Raw genomic sequence first — 21,555 nt, forward strand, 5'->3', positions numbered from 1 at the left:
TTATTGATATTTTAAAATTCGTGAATATATATATTTAAAAAATATATTTTATAAATTTTTAAAATAAAATTTAAATGAAATTATAAAATAAAATATAAATTAATTTTAATTTTAATTAAATTTAACTTTAAAAAATATAAATTAATTTTAATTTTTTACTAATAAATATCCATAAATACAAGTAATATGATATTATATCCCACCCATTTATAAAAACGTATTAAAATACCTATTATACATAACTAATAAATATCCATTTTTACAATCTATCCCTAGCATATTTTATGTGTAAAAAGAAATATTTTTGCTATCTATTCACACCTTTCGAAAGCACAAAAAGTTACTCCACAATTTCCACCTTTTCCATTTTTACCCTCTAAAGATCGCTTTTGGGTTGAATCCTCCTTGACTTCTCTTCTCTCCCCTTTCCCTGTCCAAAGCATATTCCCTTCTCTTATTTAATTCCATTTTCCTTTTCCTTTCTCTCTCTCATTTCCTTCCTTCAGACAAACAACAACGCCAAAATTCACGTCGCCACTCGCGAAAAGCCCAACTTCGCATTCAATTATTCTCCGATCCCAACCAAACAGAATCCTTTTGTCTCTCTCCCTTTCCGTTTTCTCATTCCCCTCTCAAACGCCGCCACGAGAACTCGCTTCGCAGGTTCTTGAACTGATCGCCGTTGTGCGTCGCGATGAATAACGATTTCGTTTGGCTGCCGTCGCTGTACTCGGATCCCGAAGTGTTCACCTATTTGGAGCCATTCATGCTCCGCAATTCTCTGAGCTCGCGCTGCATGCATTCGCTGGCCAACAATCCCGGAAGTTTCGCGATCGGAGAAGCCTTGGGACACGTGTCGCGGTTCGCCGGCGCGTTTCTGGTGTGGCTCTCACGCACGTCGAGTTTCAATGTGGCGTGTTCCCTGCGCGGTTCTCCTCCACCTCCTCCTCCTCCTCGGTTTGGTAGTGCGCAGGTTAAGGCCGTGGCGACGAATGTGAGTCTGTTCGGGTTTCCGTTTCGATCGAAGAGGAAATCGTTTGCGTCTGTAAAGTTGGGGAAGATATCGAGTTTGGCGATGAAGATGATTTGGAGTGAAGCGAAGAGGCTTCGGTCGTTACCTATTCTGTCGCTGGCTGCAGCGTTGGTTCCACCTTTTCAAAACTTGTATGGAACATTATGAAAACTGAGATGTTAATTTTATTGATTTTCTGGGATATGTTAGATGAAATATGGTTAGAATTTGATTAAAATGCACTGCTAATTACATTGCAACTCAATTGCAGGATCTGATGATGAGTTAAGTTTTTGGATTTTATAGTAATAATTTAAAAATGATATCTAAGATGATTTGTAATTTATTCTATTCTTCAATTCAAGCATAGGTTAGCTTTGCTTGTCATTTTCTTTCTTCGGTTTGTGAAATGTAAGTTTGTTGTTCTTCTTCTTATTTATTTTTTTTTGCATATAGGTCATCGAATGTTCTAGCTAGCCCATTGCAGAGTCCTGATATGCAAATATATGGAACCATTGACCAAGTGCCCAAGGAGGTTGAATGCCAAGGGTGTCCGTTCCTGTCGTATCTTGAGTTGAACCAATCAAAGCCTGCAGTTGAGCCTAAAACTGGCATTGAATTTCCCTTGGTTCTAGACAATATATTTGCTGGAGAGAAGGATTTTGGCTTCAACTCTGAGGTTAATATTTTGTTTGCAAAGTTCTCTTCTGGTCTTTTGGGCCTTATGCTGTTTTGTACGTAGGGTTTTGTGTGCTCCATGCAACTTTTACACTTTTAGTTAAGAGTTTTTTGCTAGATTTTTGCATGATTGATGTCTAGTAGTTAAAGAAAATGCTGGCTATCAAATACGTAGGAACTATTCAGGTAAATCTTTCTATAAAAACTTATAGGACTAAGAAAGAAAAATAAAATAGACTTCTTTATAAGTAAATGTTGGTTTATTAAAAATTAACTTCTGGAGAAGCTAATATGAGAAAACTTCCACAAATAAATTATACATAAGCTAATTTTAGCTTATAGAGAAAACTTCACTATTGAACTAACTAAACTCAACCAATGAACCATATGCAGTACATCCCAGGTGGAGGATGTGTAGCATTCCAACTTTTGGGATGAACAATGCATCTCATGTTAATAAATATAAAGAACCCTAATTGAAAAATGCAAATATTTATGCTGTAGTCACAATTGGCTAACAAGAATGAAAATCTAAAATTCATTGCTGAATAGAAGTTTTAGTAGAATTTTCTTTAGGCATATTCTTATTCCTGTATCTCAATGGTTTATGACCCAAGAAAAACAAATGTTGCTAGAATTATAAGTGAAATGGAGCTGAAATTTTTTATTTGAAATAAGTTTCACTAGATTTATTGTTAGGTCTGTTGCATTTGGGCTCTGTAGGCCACCAAACAGCATTTTATTCTGATACTAACCAATCCTACATGTAAGTCATGAGTCAGAAATAGAACAGGATTTTATAATTTGTTGGAAGAGGCTGAGGATAAATGAAGGAAAATTTTGGGTTTATTTTCTGTAGAAATGAAAGATGCAGGAAGAAGAAATGAGAAGGATGAAAATGACACTGCTATTCTATCGTTTCTGGACTGACAGAGTGAATTGGAAAAAGGATCTGATGTTTACCTTTGGGGCATCTTAAGTCACCAAAGATCATTACATTGTGATACAAACAATCGCAAATGTAAATCATGAATAAAAAATATAACAAGATTTGAAATAGAATTTTGAGAATGATTGAAATTGATTTGATGGAAAAGGCTGAGGGAAAATGATGGAAAATTGTGGATATATATTTTGAGGAAATACAAAAAATATGCAGAAAGAAGAAAAGAAATGAAAATGACAGTGCTATACTACGGTTTATAGACTGATAGAGGGAGGGTTAGAAGAAGGATCTGAAGTTTACTGAGTCACTTACTGACTTATAATTGTGGAAATAACTGATAACTGATTATCCACCAACTTCAATCCTGTAAGCCAAAATTTAACCATGAGCCACATGTGGTGATTTACGGAATAGGTACTTGGGTGTAAGAGTATCCGAGTAGTATAAGTAGTATCCGAGTATTGTCAGTGGTGTGATCTTGTAATTTTTTTTTTGTTTCTATTTTCCAATTCCTTTTGAATTAATTTATTTGCCTATTATGGTATTACATGCTTTGGTTGAGATTCCATTTTTACCTAATATTTTTTAGATAAACTGATCAATTAAATCTGCTTCAGGTCCTGGTTGGAACAGGATCCAGAACCATGACAATTGTTAAAATCAAGTCACTGAAAGTCTATGCTTTTGGAGTTTGTAAGCTTTCTTGATTACTTGAATATTTTCTACTTCCTTTCGAACAGACAAAGATTATTATTGGTTCATTTTCTGTAACTCTTGGTCTTTTAACAGATATTCATCCGTACTCCCTCTGTAAGAAATTGGGGCCAAAATATGCATCAATTTCTGCTGATGAACTGAATAACCATCAGGACTTCTACCAGGATCTTCTCAGGTCTCAAACATCATATCTTTGATAAATCTATAACATGTTATTGGGGAAGGATTTTTCTTAACAGTGATGGAAATTAGTCCTGCATTGATTATTATAAAGTACATATGAAAGTTTGGGAAGGTCTTTATGAACATTGTCGGTAATTTATAACTAAGTTGATTTAATCAATTGGATATCGTGAAGCTGGATTTAGATAAATATTATCTACTTCTAAGCTTTGCTAACTTAAAGAAGCAATTGGTTGGTTTCGTGTTTATGGAATTTAATCTTAAATTTGACGGAACTTTTCTGTTTTCTACCATTGCAGGGAGGATATCAACATGACTGTTAGACTTGTTGTAAATTGCAGGGGTATGAAGATTAACAGTGTGAGAAAGTAAGTAATAGTTTTATCTTCTGAAAAGTGTGATTTAAAATTATATTTTCACAATTAGATTTGGCTTTCTTTCCCTTTGTTTTTGGAGAAATATTCTCTTCTGTTTGTTTTCTATTTCTTCTGTCTCTTATAAAATTGTCCAAATCTCAGTTTTGCATATTGTGCTGTTGTACAAATCTCGATGTCTCAATACTGAGTAATTTTTCCTTTTCCCAGTAAGAATTTGCTGAACCGTGTTTGAATTAGAAATGATTTACTTAATTTAGATTTGAGTAACTTTTGGGACTACAGGACGAGTTTATAAAAAAGCCTGGTGTGATTCTCTTCTAATTACAAAATTTTCATTTCTTCATAACCCAAATTACAAAAGAACAATAACTCTACAACTAACCTAATCGGATGACGACCATACAATTGTCATCATCAAGCTTTAGGGAATAAAAAGGATATTAAATAATTAAAATAACTTAGTCCCATGCGATATGATCTTTTTGGCCACTTAATTTTGGGTCTGGAGCCCATCCTACCAGGTGCTGCCTTACTATAGAGATGTTAGGCTATACAATTGATTATAAAAGTACATGGTAAAGCAACATGCTGCTGATTTGTTTTGGTATTTTTTATTACAGTGCTTTTGAAAAATCACTTCGAGCTCGATTAGTAAAGGTACTCTATCTATGTAGGAAAATGTTTTTTATTTTGTTGTTTTAACACCGTATTAGTTCTAATTTTAACGCCCTTTGAACCCCATATTTGGTCAGACAAATCCTTCCACGGACTTTCATTGCCTAGAGACATTTGGTTCATACTTCGAAGAGAATATCTCAATACCTTTGGTAAATAATTTATCAGTATGTTTCTTTTCTGCTTTACTAAATTACTAATGATGTCAGGGTTACATTAGATATATTACAATGTTGCAGGGAACAGTAATTGAGTTCAAACAAACAGTTGATGGGCGTCTCATCACTAAAAGTGAGTTATATATTTCAACACGTACTTGACTTCTGAAAATTATAGCTGTCAAAACGGGTAATCCGGCTCAACCCAGCCCGGCCCACCACGGGTTGGTCACTTAGTGAGCCAACCCAACTCGGCTCACTTATTAGCGAGCTGAAAAAATTCAAACCCGGCTCAACCCATCACGAGTTGGTGGGTTAAACGGGTTGACTCACTAGCTTATTTAATTATAATTTTTTTTAAAATAAAAAAATTACAACTTTTTTATTTCAAATCTAAATAAACGGCATTCTAAAATAATGTTAAACTCCCAAGACAATTCAAAATAAAAAAAATATCATACAATCAAAGCGTAATTCAAAAACATGTACAAAAGACGAACAAATAAGTTTTTAATATTGTTAATTTTTGTATCACTTGTCCCTTTATAATATTAGGGTCTTAAATAGATAAATCTATAATATTTTTCTGTCTTGAAATATCTTCTTTATCACCATCTGCAATATATATAATAAAAAAAATGCTAACTAATAATATTGAAACACAAAATAATAAATAATTAAATTAAATTAGGTGGGTTGGTGAGCCAACCCGGCTCACCGCGGGTTCAACCTGGTGAGCCGGGTTCTAAGTGAGCCGGATTGAAAACCAGCCCGCATAAAAAAATTACATTTTTTTCAAATCCAACCCGGCTCAAACCCGTGGTGAGCCGGGTTGGCTCACGGGTTACAACCCATTTTGACAGCACTACTGAAAATATATTTATTTATACTGTTTGCCTATGGGAAAACGGTGATTAAACTCATGTTTTGTGTCTTTTCTCTGTTGTGTGAACTGAAGTGTTCGTTTTTTTACCTGTGCAGTTGGTGACAATCAGATAGGAAGTGTCCACAGCAAAGATTTGTGCCGTAAGTCATTTCAAATACCTGTGCTTGCAGTCCATCAGTTTGAATTTGTTTTTCTTTTATCTTCAGTATGAAACTGAGCTCATGATATCATTTTAACTTATAGGGGCTTTCTTTGACATGTACATTGGAGATGTTCCTGTGTGCGAAGAAACTAAAAAAGAGATCGGCACGAACATAGCGAGTATCATTAGGAGGTGCTAAAAAGATTCGTTTTCTACCCAGTTGGTTGTCCTACTTTTAGAAAGGACAATTGGACATGGGTAAATGGCATATACCCTTAACTTACACTAGAAGCAGTGGTTTCTTGAAATTGATTTAAACCCGCTTTAAAAAGTCATTTGCAGGCATTACTTCTCAAGGTTCGTCCTTTTCAAATCATAGAATAGAAGTCTTTAGGATAGCTTAATTTGGATTTTCACGGAAAATTTTCTGTTCCAATTGATTTTATCATTATATTCATCGTCTCGATGTTATCCCTCGTGTTAGATGTACAGTCCTTTTAGAGAATGAAAGGAAAAAACGCTTATATAATCCTTTTACCCCTTTTCTCAAGCAAATAAGTTATGTCACCTTGCGTTCAACTAACATTTCCCGTTTGACACAGTTGGGAAATGTTGTACTCAGCAGCGATTAGATTCGGTTGACTTAGCACAAGGTTGATTTTATGGCTATTTTTGGGCTGGATAATGTCTCTTGTAATGTGTTATTGTTGAGGTGTAATATTTGAACGATTGTTGTTTTACTCGTTTTCACGATTTCTGATGATTTGTCATTATACATTACAAATCAACCAAACCAATCTTGAAATGGAATTGTTTGGAGTGGAGGAGAAGGTCGTTGCCATTGCCAAACAAGAATAGTATAAACTGTCAAGTCCCACAATTGGCCAGACAATGAGTCACTTTATTTGACTCCTTACCAGCATGAATGAACTCTCTTGAGTAGATCAAGAATTTGATATACAGCATGTGAGGTGAAGATGAGGTGCAAGAAGCAATTGCCAAAACAAGCTGGTTATTATCTGAAAGAGAAACCCAATAGAGGGGTTGAGGTGAGTTGGGCCTTGATGGAGGAAGAGGCGTTATTGAACATGGAGTAGGTTGACATATGGTAGCCAACAGGGAGCGTGAAGACTGCAGCGTAGGTAACATAACCATTCATTTACCATTAGTTGATGATTCAATTCCATACTAATTTAATCTCCCTTTCTACTAAACAATGCAAAACCAAAACTTTTCACTTATAGGTAAATAATTAAAATTTTAAATTTCAGTATAGTTGATTTTTTAATATATAATAATTTAAAATTTTATGTTGGATAATATTTAACAACTAAAAAAAAGTATATATATTTTGATAACAGTCTTTACTAAGTTCTTGGAGCATCTAAGTATTGCATCTGTGATCGTTTTACCATTCATACATTTAGTGAGCAATGATAGTATATTCTAAATAAATATAATGTAATATGTGTTATATATTCTAAATAAATTATGTTAACATATTTTAGATCTTTCACGAAACATGAAAATGTTACATTCTTCACTCATCTAGGATTACTGATTAATGTTCCAACTTTTTAATTTCGTTTTAGTCATTCATTTCCTTTCTTTTTATACATATAATTGATAAAATAATTTTAAATAAAATTTGAAAAGCATTTTTGTCGATCATGATTGTGTAATTAAAAAGCAGTGGAAATCGAGTATAGAAACCAAATGAAAACGACATCACGTGTTGAAAAATACACGTGATGAAACCAAACGAAAACCAGAGCGTTACTCCCTATATCACCCCACATTGCTCTGCATCATCACATTTTTTTAAATTCTAAAACCATCCTTTATGTTTTAAAATATCCCACACTCTCACCTCTTTTATTAAATGGAAAAATTATTCAACGGATGTGCCATATTTGTTGAGGTTTTTTTCTTAGTTTTTAGTTTTTTAATTTATTGTATTTTAAATTAATATATAAATATTACTTAATTTTTTAAAAATTATTACTTAATTATTTATAAATTAATTTTATTTTATTTAATAAAATAATTATTATTAATTTAATTTATATATTATTATTTAAATAATAATTAAAATATTTTTTATAAATCTATTAAAATAGATATGTCATGTGGCGACATGCGTTCAAGTTTTCCTTTTTTTTAGTTTTTAATTTTTTAATTTTTAATTTTTTAATTTATTGTATTTTAAATTAATCTATAAATATTATTTAATTTTTTTAAAATTATTACTTAATTATTTATAAATTAATTTTATTTTATTTAATAAAATAATTATTATTAATTTAATTTATGTATTATTATTTAAATAATAATTAAATTTTTTTTTTTGAAAATTTATTAAAAGGGATGTTTCACATCCGTTAATGTATGTGGCCACATCGGTTGAAGTTTTTTTATTTTTTTTAGTTTTTAATTTATTGTATTTTAAATTAATATATAAATATTATTTAATTTTTTTAAATTATTATTTAACTATTTTTAAATTAATATTATTTTATTTAATAAAATAATTATTATTAATTTAACTTATGTATTATTATTTAAATAATAATTAAAATATTTTTTAAGAATCTATAAAACCGATGTAGCCACATCCGTTGAAGTTTTTTTTTTTTTAAATAAAAACAATAAAATAAAATATATCGTATGTCAACATCCATTCACGGATGTTAACATTCGTTGAAGGCGAAACGAATGTTGACATTCGTTTTATAGCAAGGCAAATTAGGTATGGGATGATGCATGGAGTATTTGGTGGTGGTGGAGGGAGCAACCCTCTCAAAACGGTATCACATGAAATGATGTGTATTCTCTCTCCTTCACCTTCCTATCACTTTCTCTCCTATTTTCTTTTTTTTTTACAATATTTTCGATTCCCCTTTTAAATTTACCATCTTAATTATGACTCAACATTAGATACTATAATAAACAATTAACTTATAACTCATATTTTCAAGCTTAATCTATCTTTTATATAAAAACTTTTTTACATTATTAATCTCTATATCAAAATTATACATTAGAATAAGTTAGACCAACGTAAAGTTTATATTTTAATATTTTATAATTTGACCGTGTAATTATAGTCACATATTAAATTAATAGTATGCAAATTAAAAAAGTAACAATAAGATAATAATTAATAATATATAATGTATTTAAAAAACATACCTTAAAATGTAAAACTTGTATTCTCTTAAAAGCTTATTTCACTACGTGTCAAATATCTTTCTCTATCTTAGGAATCATTAAATTTGTAGAAATGTGGACCCCACCTCACTTTTATCGTTGTTGTGGATAAGCTTCAACTCTCACCACCTTATCTCATTCCTACGTCACTGCATCCAACGTTGTACTATATTCCACAAATAAAAAAATATAGAATTAAATTTCTAAAATAAAAAAAAAAAATTGGAAATTTTGGAACGTGCTTTTCAGACAAGAATTTCCTTGTTTTGGAAGGAATAGATTCTTGAGTTTCTTCATTTTTTGTATATTTATTGAATCTCTGTTTCCTTGTAATACATGGACGAGACTTGTTCCATGGAGTAAAGTTTCTTCCAACAATAATACTCAAAGTATATTTCTTTATGGTCCCGATAAAATTAATAAAATACGTGAAAATAAATCCTAAAAGTAAATATATACTTAAAATTTCGTTTAAAAATAATTCAAACTATTTTGAGCTTCGTTATTTTTTGAATATATTTTATTTTCATTTACTTGACTTATTTTCATTCTCTCTCTCTCTCTCTCTCTCTCTCTCTCTATATATATATATATATATATATATATATATATATATATATTATATCCTACCGACCAAAACCTAAATGGTATTTATTCTACACATTATTTGTAATTCCAAATAATTGTGTAGACCTGTAATGTGCTTTGATAGCATGATTATTTTATATGATTTTATATTTATTGATTACCTTCAATTATTTTTACAAATAATAACGTTATTCTCCCTATCTTTATCTAGCAATATACTGGGGCAATAAGTTTTTTTTTTTTTAAATAGAATACTGAACTTCAGTTTATCTTCGTAGAGAAAAATGTGATTAGAAAATATTAATGACTATTAAGTTTTTATTAAAGTTAATCATTGTTGAAGTCCATAAAAAATTCTTATGACAATAAAAAAGCTTCTGTCCCTTATCCCAAAATGTAGAATTTAATTTTTTTAAGCAAAAATCCTTTTCAAGGTTTTTTCAAAGTATTTTAAAAAATTATTTCATGAAGTTATATGTTTTCACGCAAATTGTCAAATTGTTAAAGTTTCTTCGTCAAAATGGATGTTATGATGCATTAAACAATGTATTAATTTATTAGAAGAACGCAAATAATTTATCTTCTCTTTTGTATTTTATGTCTATGCAAAAAATAAAAAAGAATCATATTTGTGAATATACTCTCTATTTCCATGCCTACTTTTCTTTCGATAGAGATTTTTTTTTTCTGATATAAGAGTTTGAAAATTCTATCTTCATGTTTCTTCTAGATAATTTTCAAATTTGCAAGATCTGCGAAATAGTTTATCATGTTTGAAATGTCTAAATGGTATTCTTATATTAAAAACACCCTAAGACCATTGACATGTCAAATAACATCTAATGAATAATTTAAACTAAATGGTATTAGAAATAACACTGAAATTAAATTAGCACTATTATGCGTAAGTTATTTACAATTAATAGTATTATTGTTTTAGAAAACATATTAAATATAGTAATTGGAATTTAATTACTACCTTAAATTTTAACTAAAAGTTATCCATAATCTTAAACTACAGTTTCATAAACTTTATAGTTTATTTTATGTTAAGAACACAATTAATACAAACTTCAATGATATATATTAGGTTTAATACCTCTTTTGGTCCCTAGAAAGGGGGCCAATGTTCAATGTGGTCCCACCTTTTTTTAGAAGTTCAATGTGATCCCATCTTTTGTAAAAAGTGTGCAATCAAGTCCTTTTTGGAAACGGTGTTAAGTTTTTAACGGAGCAGCTGACAGGGTGGACTGAAGTTAGCTACGTGGCTTTGTGTGGGTAATACGTGGCAGTGAGAGGGTGATACGTGGCTGTGAGAGGGTAAATTTGGTAATATTAGTGAGGTTAGGAAATCAGAAGTTAGGGTTTCAGGAGTTTTAGAGAAATTGCTAATTTGGGATACGAATGGCTTCTTCTTCTGAAGGGTGTTCGTCGTGTTCGAGAAGTTGGGGCAAAGGATCTTCTCGGTGGTCCCATGGTTGTGGTGTGAGAGGAGGTGGGATAATCCCTACTTGTTACTGTGGTGATGTTGCTGTAACCAAAGTGGCGAGAACTACGAAGAATGCTGGGAGAAATTTCTGGGGTTGTCCACGTTACAAGGTTTGAATTATACCCTTTTGAGTTAATGTTTTTTTGAATTGATGATGCATTTGTTGATAGATTCCATAACTTGGTGAATATCAGGGTGGATCTGCAATTGGCAGCTCGTGTAACTTTTTCAAGTGGTGTGTTGAAGAGAAAGTTGATGAAAAAGATTGCACAATGGTGAGGAGGATAAGTCAGCTGGAAAATTCAGTGCAGGACTTGCAGAAAATGATGAAGATCTTAGTTGTACCTTTGTGTGTGTGTATTGTGGTGTGCCTTGTTCAGGTTCTGTTTAGATTCATTTAGTTAGATTGTAAGGTGTAAGATGAATTATGCAATTCAATGTATTACGTATTGACTATTGTAATGAGTAAATTTTAGTGATTAATGTTCAAATCAGTCCCCCTGATGTTTTAACAATGTTGAAATCAGTCCCCTGATGTTTTAAAAATGTTGAAATGAGTCCCCCATTTGCTTTAAAACTGTTCACAAAGGTCACCCAAATAATGCATATGATGCTGAATATTGGCACATAAAACAAATACATAAAACAAGTACATAAAACAAATACATAAAAGCAGTTTCATTCATTACGACACATAAAAGAAATACAGAAAATCAGTTCAGTAAGTAAGTTAAGTATGTATTACACCACCATGTAACAAATAGTACATATTACACCACCACGAAATTTAAATATCTAATAACCCAATTCTTCTGACTTTGCATCTAAGTATGTTTTCTTCTGACTTTGCATTTTGTTGGCCGGGATGATTGGGGACTTGATGGCTGTGATGGTTCAGGGGTTGGGGAACTTGGAGGTGGCTGTGATGGTTGTGTTGTTTCTGCTGGCTGGGGCTTTAAAGGGCAGTTACTCTTGTTGTGCCCCATCTTACGACAAAGACTACATTTTTTCTTATGGCCACCAACACGCATTTGAGTCTGATCTTTAGTTAGCTCCCATGCTTCCAACCTCCTTTTTTTCTTTGGCCTCCCAGGCATCTTCCTGATCAGTGGTGGTAGTACATCATTGAAATTTGTGGTTTCCCATAGTAGGTGGCCATTGAGTGGAAAAATGATGGACGCATAGACCTCTTCATAGGTGGATCTTGTGAACACATTGGGGACAAAAGTCTGTGGATCAACGTTGGAGAAGTTCATTGCTGCAATTGCATGACAGCATGGAATGACACTAATCATCCACTTTCTGCAGCTACACTCCTTTTTGTCCAGGTCCAGTGTGAACTTGTTCCCAACTGAAGAAGTATGCCTAACCTCAAAAATCTTTCGTGCAGACCAGCTGAAAGAAATGAAGCACATCAACAATGTAGATAAATAACTTGTATATAAAATAAATTGAGTTATATTACCTTGGCACCCAAAATCTTGACAGATTACATTCCTTCTCAAGTCTCTTATTTATCTTTGGGCATACTGTGAACTCCATAGATGCCACCTTGGTTCTATTGGTGGCCCACCTTTTCATGAGATAAACTCTGATATCCTCCATCATGGTTATACTGTTCTTTGAAATCTCCTTCAAGCTGTCTTGTGGCAATTAACTTTGCCCTTCGTGCCTTGGATATTGACACATTTGTATTCCATTTTCTTAATGCTTTAGTACGAATATCATTCACCTTTAAGTTAGGATTGTCAACTAAAGACCTATCTATTTCTTCACTCAACCACTGAGCATTCATTAGTTTGATGTTAAGTTGCCTACTACAACCGTGAGTATCAATTATCTTCCTTAATTGCCAAATTTTGCGTGATGGCAAGTACCCACAGTAAGGTACCCATGGGCACTTCCCTTGGCCACCCATGCAGCGCACCCTCACCCTACGCTTATCATTCTTCACAAATTTTAGATCCCTCCCAGCATGAACATCATACCTTCTAATAGCATCCTTAAACTCTTCCTTCCCACTGAAAATGGTGCCCACTTCCCACTTGTAATCTGCCATGGACTTCTGTTTTGTATATTTTGAGAAACCACCCATACATAGTCTATCCTCGTTGTCATCCTCCTCACTTGAACTGTTTTCAGGAGTTACAAGCATATCAGACTCCCAATCATCATCTGACAAACCCCTGCATTGTTGTTGGGTTTCTTCATCATTGTCTGCATCCACATACTCATCACCACTAAGATCATCCATTCCAGGTTCATCATCACTGTCCACGTCCACTTCCAATTCTTCTTCACTATGAACCTCCCCTCCATCCTCAATGTCTGCTTCCAATTCTTGTGCAGTATGAACCTCCCCTCCATCCTCAATGTCAACTTCCACTTCTTGTTCAGTAGGAACCTCCCCTCCATCCTCAATGTCAACTTCCACTTCTTGTTCAGTAGGAACCTCCCCCACCTCCTCAATGTCCACTTCCAATTCTTCTTCACTTTCAACCTCCCTTCCATCCTCCCTTCCATCCTCCCTTCCATCCTCAATGTGCACTTCCACTAATCCCTCATTCTCAACCTCAACATCTTCTGCATCCTCCTTGTCATCCTCCCAGACATTTTCATTCTCAGCATCCTCCTTGTCACCCTCAAGATGTGCTTCTCCTCCAATGTCACTACCCTCACCACTGTCTGCTGGACATTCACATAGGTACAAAATCTCATTGTCATCATTTTCTACAATAGCTGGTTCGTCCACCCCATGCACAACATACATGTTCACTTTCCCCAAATAATGAGCCACCTTCATCATGTTGATGGCTCCTTTATCATCATCAAGCTTATGTAAAACATGTTGGATATTGTAATATAATTCTTTTACTTCCATGTAACCCAGATCTTTAAGTGAACCTAATACTCCAAAATAACACCATTTATCGGGATCTACGTCCCAATAAACTATCTCCCCGCCCATATACTTAAAGGGGACTTCTTTGATCAAGGTCCCACCGTGATGGACCACAACCTGAAACATGTCATCACCCATCCCTACCCCAACCCTGCAAATGCAAACGGGGACCACTAATTTAAGTTAAACTAATATCTATGGGACCACTATGAACCATCAAAACAAGACAACTTTTCACCCCTACTTAATCCCCCTATAAAGCGACAACAGTGATAACATATACAACAAATACATATCATAAAATTATCAAACATAAACCCTAACCTGATTTGCGGTTTCCAATTTCAGCTTCAGATTTGTGGTATCCAATTCGCGCTTGAGATTTCAACACACTTCCTCCACGATGATCAATCCCAAATTAGCAATTTCTCTAAAACTCCTGAAACCCTAACTTCTGATTTCCTAACCTCACTAATATTACCAAATTTACCCTCTCACAGCCACGTATCACCCTCTCACTGCCACGTATTACCCACACAAAGCCACGTAGCTAACTTCAGTCCACTCTGTCAGCTGCTCCGTTAAAAACTTAACGCCGTTTCCAAAAAGGACTTGATTGCACACTTTTTACAAAAGATGGGATCACATTGAACTTCTAAAAAAAGGTGGGACCACATTGAACATTGGCCCCCTTTCTAGGGACCAAAAGAGGTATTAAACCTATATATTATGTATCATCCTTATATATCGTAGATAGAGCGAATGTTAAGCACAACTCAACTTTAACTTTAACTTTAAAGTTATTTTATACTCTTATTTATCACGTAAAGTCACACATTCGAACAATAATAATATCACAAGTATTTTAAAATCAATTATCCATTTTTTTTATTTTAATTTGGTTTTCATGAAGTGAAATAGAACCTTATTCTTTTCAACTTAGTCATCTCATTAGTTCGGTCTATCTCAGACATCACGTTAGCTTATCCATCCTGTCTGCCCGTCCATCTTAGCCAGCCCGTCTATTTCAGTCATCTTGTCAGTCCTCTATCATGTTAGTTTGTCTAGTCAACTAACCTATCCATTCTGGCTATCCCATCAGTCCGTCCATCCCGTTCACCCCATCCATCCAGTCAGCCTATCCATCCTAATCAGTCTGTCCAACCCATCTAGCTCGGTCAGGATGTCCATCCCTTCCATCCTAGCCATCCTCTTAGCTCGTCCATTAAGTCCATCCCGGCTATCTTGTCCAACCTGACCACATTGGCCAACCTGTTCATCCTGTTAGTTCGTCCATCCTAACTAGCCTGACCAGATCGATAAGTTCGTCCATCTTGATCATCTGGTCACCTATCAATCCTGACCATCTCATTAGCCCGTACATCCCGACCAACTCATCCATATCGGCCATCCTGTTAGTTTGTCCATCTCGTCCATTCTGACCATCCCGATCATTCCTTCATCCTGCTAGTGTTCAATTACAATATTAAAATATTATCATAAAGTTGAACTATGCAAATTTAGGAAGCAAAAACAATCATTCTTCCATCACAAAAAAGAAAGAAGAATTGAGATAATATAAAGAAGAAAGATACCAACCTGACATGTTGAAACAGAATTGAGAATTCATAACTATCATAGTATGTTTTTCACCTTAATAGTGTTGTTGGGAAGTCAACTTGCCACATTTCATGTTAGTGATCGTAAAAGGAATAAAAAAATATAACTTGACATTAGTTATAATATTATATGTAAAAAAATAAAAATTTCAATTATCAAAAAAGGGTGAAAAGACAAAACATGTGTTGTCAACTTATGCAATAACTCCAATGACAAAATTGAATGTGGTTCATAACCAAAAAATGCATGAAGAGTCATAGTGTAGTAAATATTAATGAATTACTAATAATAAAACATAAATATCATCACCATAGGGAGAGACATGATAGCTTAAAACTTGCAAACATGTTTCAGATATAACTTTGTCAAAGGATAAGAAATAAATAAGTTCATTAAAGACACTAATGAGTGAGGGAGGAAACAATTATAAACAAAATGTCTCTAACAATCAACCAACATTCATCAATAACAAAATACCTCACCATTATAACAACATTTCAATCTAACATAAGCTATGTTGGAAGTTCCACATTGACTAGAAATAAGATCAACTTAAAGTATATATATATATATATATATATATATATATATATATATATATATATATATATATATATATGTTGGTGCAAACCCCACTTTACAAACCAGTTTTGTGGAGTTGAGTAAGGTTTAAAGTCCACTTCTTTATCAAAGCCATTGTTAGAGTCTATCCTAGTAAGATTTGTTTTTTTGTTGGGCATATTGTTCCACTTGCTATTGGACTATCCATTAATGTCTAATCCCTCGCACGAGATGTATATACCTCGGTGCGAGAGGAGTGTGTTGAAAATCTTACATCGACTAAAGATAAGGCTAATTTAGAGTATACATGTGGGTGCAAACCTCATCTTACAAACCGTTTTTATGGGATTGAGTTTGGATTAACGTCTACTTCTTAACATGTTATCAAAGTCATTGTTAAAGTCTATCATAAAGGCAAAAGCTAAAAGAACATTTTCACATTCTTAAATCAATCACCGCCGCAACAAAATATCAATGTCTGACACAAAAACAAAATCCTCAATACCAAGAAATAATCCACAAAATAAATTGAAACAAAAAATACATATATAACAACAACACATGCTTAATAAAACACCAAAATAGAAGCAACTAATTCTTACATTTCATTAATACATTCATTTCCAATTAAAAAGCAAAAAGCACTTACTAATGAAGATTTCAAGTCATAAAAAAGCTTCACACTTCCTTGAATTTTTCAGTTTCATAAACATGGTCACGGTCAGAAAGCCAAGACTATGCTCATAGATTTTGGAATCCTACCTGTCCAGTTGTCAGCCTAGTCATCTCGTCAACCTGTTCATATTGTCCATCTTGATATCTCATCAACCTATCCATTTCGTCTAACCGATCATATCATCCATCTCGACCATCTAGTCTTATCGTCCATCCTGGCCATCCAGGCTAGCCTGGCTAGATCAGTCAACCCGTTCAAGCTCGACCATTCTATCAGCTTGTCCATCCTTGCCATCTAGTTAACCTGATCCATCCTGGTCAACTCGTCCATCCCGGTCAGTCCGTTCATCTCGATCAGTCTGACCATCCTATCCAAACAATAGTTAAATATCTTTACTATGAAAACTAAAAAACGAAACTAGGAAAGACAACATACTAACAAGCTAAAACAATTTCTTTCATAATCATGAGATAAAAAGAAATGTAATTAAAGAAGACCTGTACCTTCAAATTGATACTAAAAAAAAAATAGAAGAAACTTTGCAAAAGAAAAAGTTGGAACCTAATAATGCATATTGAACCTAAACTTCAAGATCATGATAACTAAATAAGAACATGAAAGATTTAGGGTTTAGTAATGTAAGTTAAAAAATAAAAAGAAGCAAAAAAAAATTAAATGGAAAAAGGAGTTGAACGAACGAATGACTAAAAAAAACTAGACATATGTCATTATATCAGACTAGGTGTTTTTGGTAAATTCCAAAAATATGATTTTCGTATATAAATATTTATATAAATATTGATTAGATAATTACTTTTAAATATATTCTACATCAAAATGCAATATGTTACAAGCATTAGTGAAAAAACAACATATAACGTCATACGTTCAACGTCCAACCACTGAATAACCAAGTTAAAAATGACCGGTGGCATTTTTGTAAATAAATGCAATTGTAGAACGTTGAACCCCATTGAATTCGACGTTTTATGAGGGTAATTATTTAAACCAACGCGTCATTATCTTTCTTCTTTCTTTTAAACCACCAATAGTACGTCGAATCCTGTAGGGGTTCGACGTAATATTTGTCAGTCAGAAGCCAAAGAGTCACCCTTTTTAATTCTTTTTTCTTTTTTCTTTTAAACAACAAATAATACGTCGAATTCTGTAAGGGCTTCGACGTATAATTTTGTAGGAACTTCGACGTATTATTTGTTAACCAAAAGTTTCCCCTTTTTAATTTGAGCGGAAGATTGAAAATTCATTTACTTTATCTTAGTGCACAAGACCCTCTTCTCTTCTCAAACTTTTTCTCGAACGAAGTTTGACGACCATCACATGTAATCTTTCTTTCATTTATAAATGTTAATTAACTACTTAATTTATAATTTTCGTTTGTTTTGACCGATTATTTTCATGTTCTTGTTCTTCATAAGCGCATTTTGCTTTCTCTCCCACTGATGAAAACACTTTATTCCGACGAACCCACCTTTTGAAGGTTAATTTTCGTTTTCGTTTTTGTTTTGAAGAACTTATTTGTTGAACTTGTTTGTTGTTGTTTTTTGTTGAACTTGTTTGTTGTTGTTATTTGGTTGAACTTGTTTGTTGTTGTTATTGTTTGATTGAACTTGTATGTTGTTTGTTATTGTTGTTTATTATTGTTGTTTGTTGTTGATACTATGCTACACGTTCATAGTTCATGTTTTATTACCAACTGAAATTTGTTTTTTTTTTTGCTTTTCAGATTTTGTAGAGTTGTAAAAAATGATTACAATCATTTTTTAAAAAAATTGCTTAACGTCGAATATTAACAAAATTCGATGTCAATTTGATTAACGTAACGTCTCCCGATACTATTTTGATCTCAAATCCGACGTAAAAGGCCAAAAAACAACGACGTTATATGATATTTTTGTAATAGTGAACATAATATAATCCCCAGCAATCTAAATAATTTTTTATTAATTTTGTTTTAAAAATTCAAAAATTTCTATGAATTTATCAATACACACTTCCTATACAAAAACCCCTCGCATATTCATTTTCTAATTAAATTTATTATCTTTGAAAAATTAAACTCAAAACTTTATTTAACAATTTTAAACTCAATTTCAAATGGACCAAATAATTTTCATGAAATTTAGTTAATAACTAAGAAAATAATAACTTTAACCATCTTTTAATTCCCAATATGCGATTATCATAACTTCTTTTTAATAATTTGAGTTTCATATTCACACATCCACCTATATTTAAGTATTTTAACAATACTATAAAAAGAAAGAACGGGTTAAATTTAGAATTAATTAGTCCAAAACAAACACAATAACGGCATGAAAAATAGAGAATTGGATGAAAATTATAAAATTTTTAAAATACGAAAATTAAAGTCAGGTAATGAATCCTTAACGATTTATGATAAAAAAAAATGTATATTAAGAAAAAGGTGTTTGACTTTGTAGATAAGAGGCTTATGAAGCCGTTGGGTAGAAATTTACAGCTCATTTCCAAGTAAGAAAAAAAAGAAAACGTTTTGTTATCTTGAAGTGGAAGAAGAGGATAAGGCCAAGTAACATAAAAAATAATACAAAAACCCAAAACAATTCATACAACGTTGTTCCAAACCTTATCCACAACATTTTTAACCTTAAAAAAAAATAAAGAAAGAAACACGTAAGAGTCTAGAAGCCAATTACCTTTTCAGTTTTTCTTGCCGAAATTATAAATACGCCAACAATCTATAAAGATCGCTATGTCGTGTGCTTGTGTCTATCCATTCCATTTCCAACTCCTCTCTCTCTCTCTCTCTCTCTCTCTCTCGGGTTGGTTTTTTGTTCTTGTTTCTCTTTGCCGAGTTGATGATGATGACACGCGCCGTATTGTTGGACGCGCCGGGGGGAGGTTCGGCGGCGGAGGAGTGTAGTACGTCGTCGTCGTCGTCGATCGGGAGGAACAGCGACGTGTCTTCGGAGAGATCTGTGGAGGGAGGAGAAAACGAGGTGGAAAGTGCCTACCGTGGACCTTTGCATGCTATGGAAACTTTGGAAGAGGTTCTTCCAATAAGGTAAAACTACATGTCCGTGTCTTTTTTTTCTTCCAATGATACTAGATTTAGATCCTTTTTTTTATTTTTATAATATTAGTTTTTTTTTGTTTGCTTTGTTAAGTAGATTCATTTGTATGCTTATTGTTTTCTTTTCTGAGATGATAAGCATCCACCCAAATTGGAATGGGAATAGGAGAGATGGGAAGGAAGAAAAGAAAAATAGAGAGTAGTGATCTATATAATAAAAATAGGAGAAATAAGATAAAAATATATTGAGCTGAAGGTGAAGATGAGTGTATATTTATAATTTTTCATTTTCTAGTAGTTGGAAATGTTCATTTTTTGTGGGAAAATAATGCCAAACTGTCAGTTGTATTGATTTGTTTTCTTCTTTGTCCATTGAGTTTCTGCGTCTTTGGGTGTTGGATTTGAATCTGGTCTTCCATGAAATTGTTGTAAGATTTTGAAATAGTGTTCTTAGAACACTTTAGGTCACTTGTAGTTGTCCTAAACAAGACAATTTCTATTTAACTTGAATGCCCTTTTGAGTGGGTTATGTTTTAGGTGCATCTGTAGATTTAGGTATAAAAGGAAAAAGTTATTGGAGATCTCTCGTGTATGGAAATGGCCAAATTGTTTATTTGTCGAAAGCCCTTTTTCTTAGGTACTAGAGACCAAACATTCCCTCAACGTAGCCTCTTTCAAATAATTTTAATGTGACAAATGTCTGGTTGCTTACATTTCATCTATCTGTTGTTTGTCTTATTTCAAATGATGTTTGGAATTAATGAATTAGTTGTGGTTGTCAGGAGAAGCATCTCAAAGTTTTATAATGGCAAGTCAAAGTCATTCACCACCCTGGCTGATGCCGCATCTTCCCCCTCAGTGAAAGACATTGCAAAGCCAGAGAATGCTTACAGCAGGAGGCGTAGGAGTTTTATGGCATTGAATCACGCTTTGGACAAGAATCGAAGCTACCCTCTAAGATTTAGTGGTGGTGGGATTTGCAAGAGACCAATCAGTTTGAGTAGGAGCACTCTGGCTTTTGCTGTTGCCATGAATAATTCTGAGAGCAATAGTAGCATTACAAGTGAAGACTCTGGTTCCAGCTCAAACTCGATACCATCGTCCTCATCGTTATCATTACTACCACCTCTTCATCCGAGAAATGGAGTGGCTTCTGGTGCATACCCATCGTCTCCTTCGCTGCAAAATCTCTCTTCCTGGAGATCGTTTTCCCTGGCTGATCTACAGCAGCATTGTGCCATTGCTGCAACCATGAAGATTTCGAGTACCTCCATCGGGAATAAAACAGCTCATCCATCATAAAGATGACAACAAAGCTGTGTTATCATTACTATTTAGGTTATTTATTTCAATGAATGTCTTGCTCTCCTATTTGTTGGAGGAAACAAGTTGTTAAGAAAACATGTCTTTGCGTACGATATCTTCAAACTAACTTCAGTAGGATATGATGTGGATTGCCCTCAGAGCACTGACGCTTCCCACTTTGGTAATAATGGTAAATCAACACATATATCATAGTTAATGGTCATCTTAAAACTTCGTACTTGGAATTGTGACAGAACGATCAAAGGCCAAAGTGAACCCTTGAAAAAAACTTACATAAATTTTTTTCGTGCCATTGCCAATTTTATAGAAAGTTGAAACCAAAAGAAACATCTTGTA

The 21,555-nt window shown here is 33.3% G+C and overlaps 3 protein-coding genes across 3 annotated transcripts; 2 read left to right on the forward strand and 1 right to left on the reverse strand.

The window, feature by feature from the left end:
• Nucleotides 1–438: 438 nt before the first annotated feature.
• FAP2 (Chalcone-flavanone isomerase family protein) lies at nucleotides 439–6,537 on the forward strand. Its single transcript, XM_047298183.2, has 10 exons — nucleotides 439–1,164; nucleotides 1,469–1,691; nucleotides 3,254–3,329; nucleotides 3,426–3,528; nucleotides 3,836–3,904; nucleotides 4,534–4,570; nucleotides 4,666–4,740; nucleotides 4,828–4,879; nucleotides 5,728–5,772; nucleotides 5,876–6,537. Exons 1-10 carry the CDS (start codon nucleotides 695–697, stop codon nucleotides 5,971–5,973), a joined length of 1,248 nt encoding a protein of 415 aa, XP_047154139.2. The 5' UTR covers nucleotides 439–694; the 3' UTR covers nucleotides 5,974–6,537.
• Nucleotides 6,538–11,885: 5,348 nt separating this feature from the next.
• Nucleotides 11,886–12,603, reverse strand: LOC148204862 (uncharacterized). Its single transcript, XM_088093188.1, has 2 exons — nucleotides 12,527–12,603; nucleotides 11,886–12,456 (listed from the first exon to the last, which is right to left on the reverse strand). The coding sequence occupies exons 1-2, from the start codon at nucleotides 12,601–12,603 to the stop codon at nucleotides 11,886–11,888; spliced, it is 648 nt and encodes a 215-aa protein (XP_087949314.1).
• A 6,976-nt stretch (nucleotides 12,604–19,579) lies between these two features.
• LOC124839568 (protein OXIDATIVE STRESS 3 LIKE 2-like) lies at nucleotides 19,580–21,356 on the forward strand. The gene is made up of 2 exons (XM_047315442.2): nucleotides 19,580–19,884; nucleotides 20,676–21,356. The coding sequence occupies exons 1-2, from the start codon at nucleotides 19,679–19,681 to the stop codon at nucleotides 21,193–21,195; spliced, it is 726 nt and encodes a 241-aa protein (XP_047171398.1). The 5' UTR covers nucleotides 19,580–19,678; the 3' UTR covers nucleotides 21,196–21,356.
• Nucleotides 21,357–21,555: the final 199 nt, after the last annotated feature.

The sequence above is a fragment of the Vigna umbellata genome, chromosome 1 (genome assembly GCF_029865625.1).
Source record: "Vigna umbellata cultivar VRB3 chromosome 1, Vumbellata_1.0, whole genome shotgun sequence".
In the NCBI taxonomy this organism is placed as follows: Eukaryota; Viridiplantae; Streptophyta; class Magnoliopsida; order Fabales; family Fabaceae; genus Vigna; species Vigna umbellata.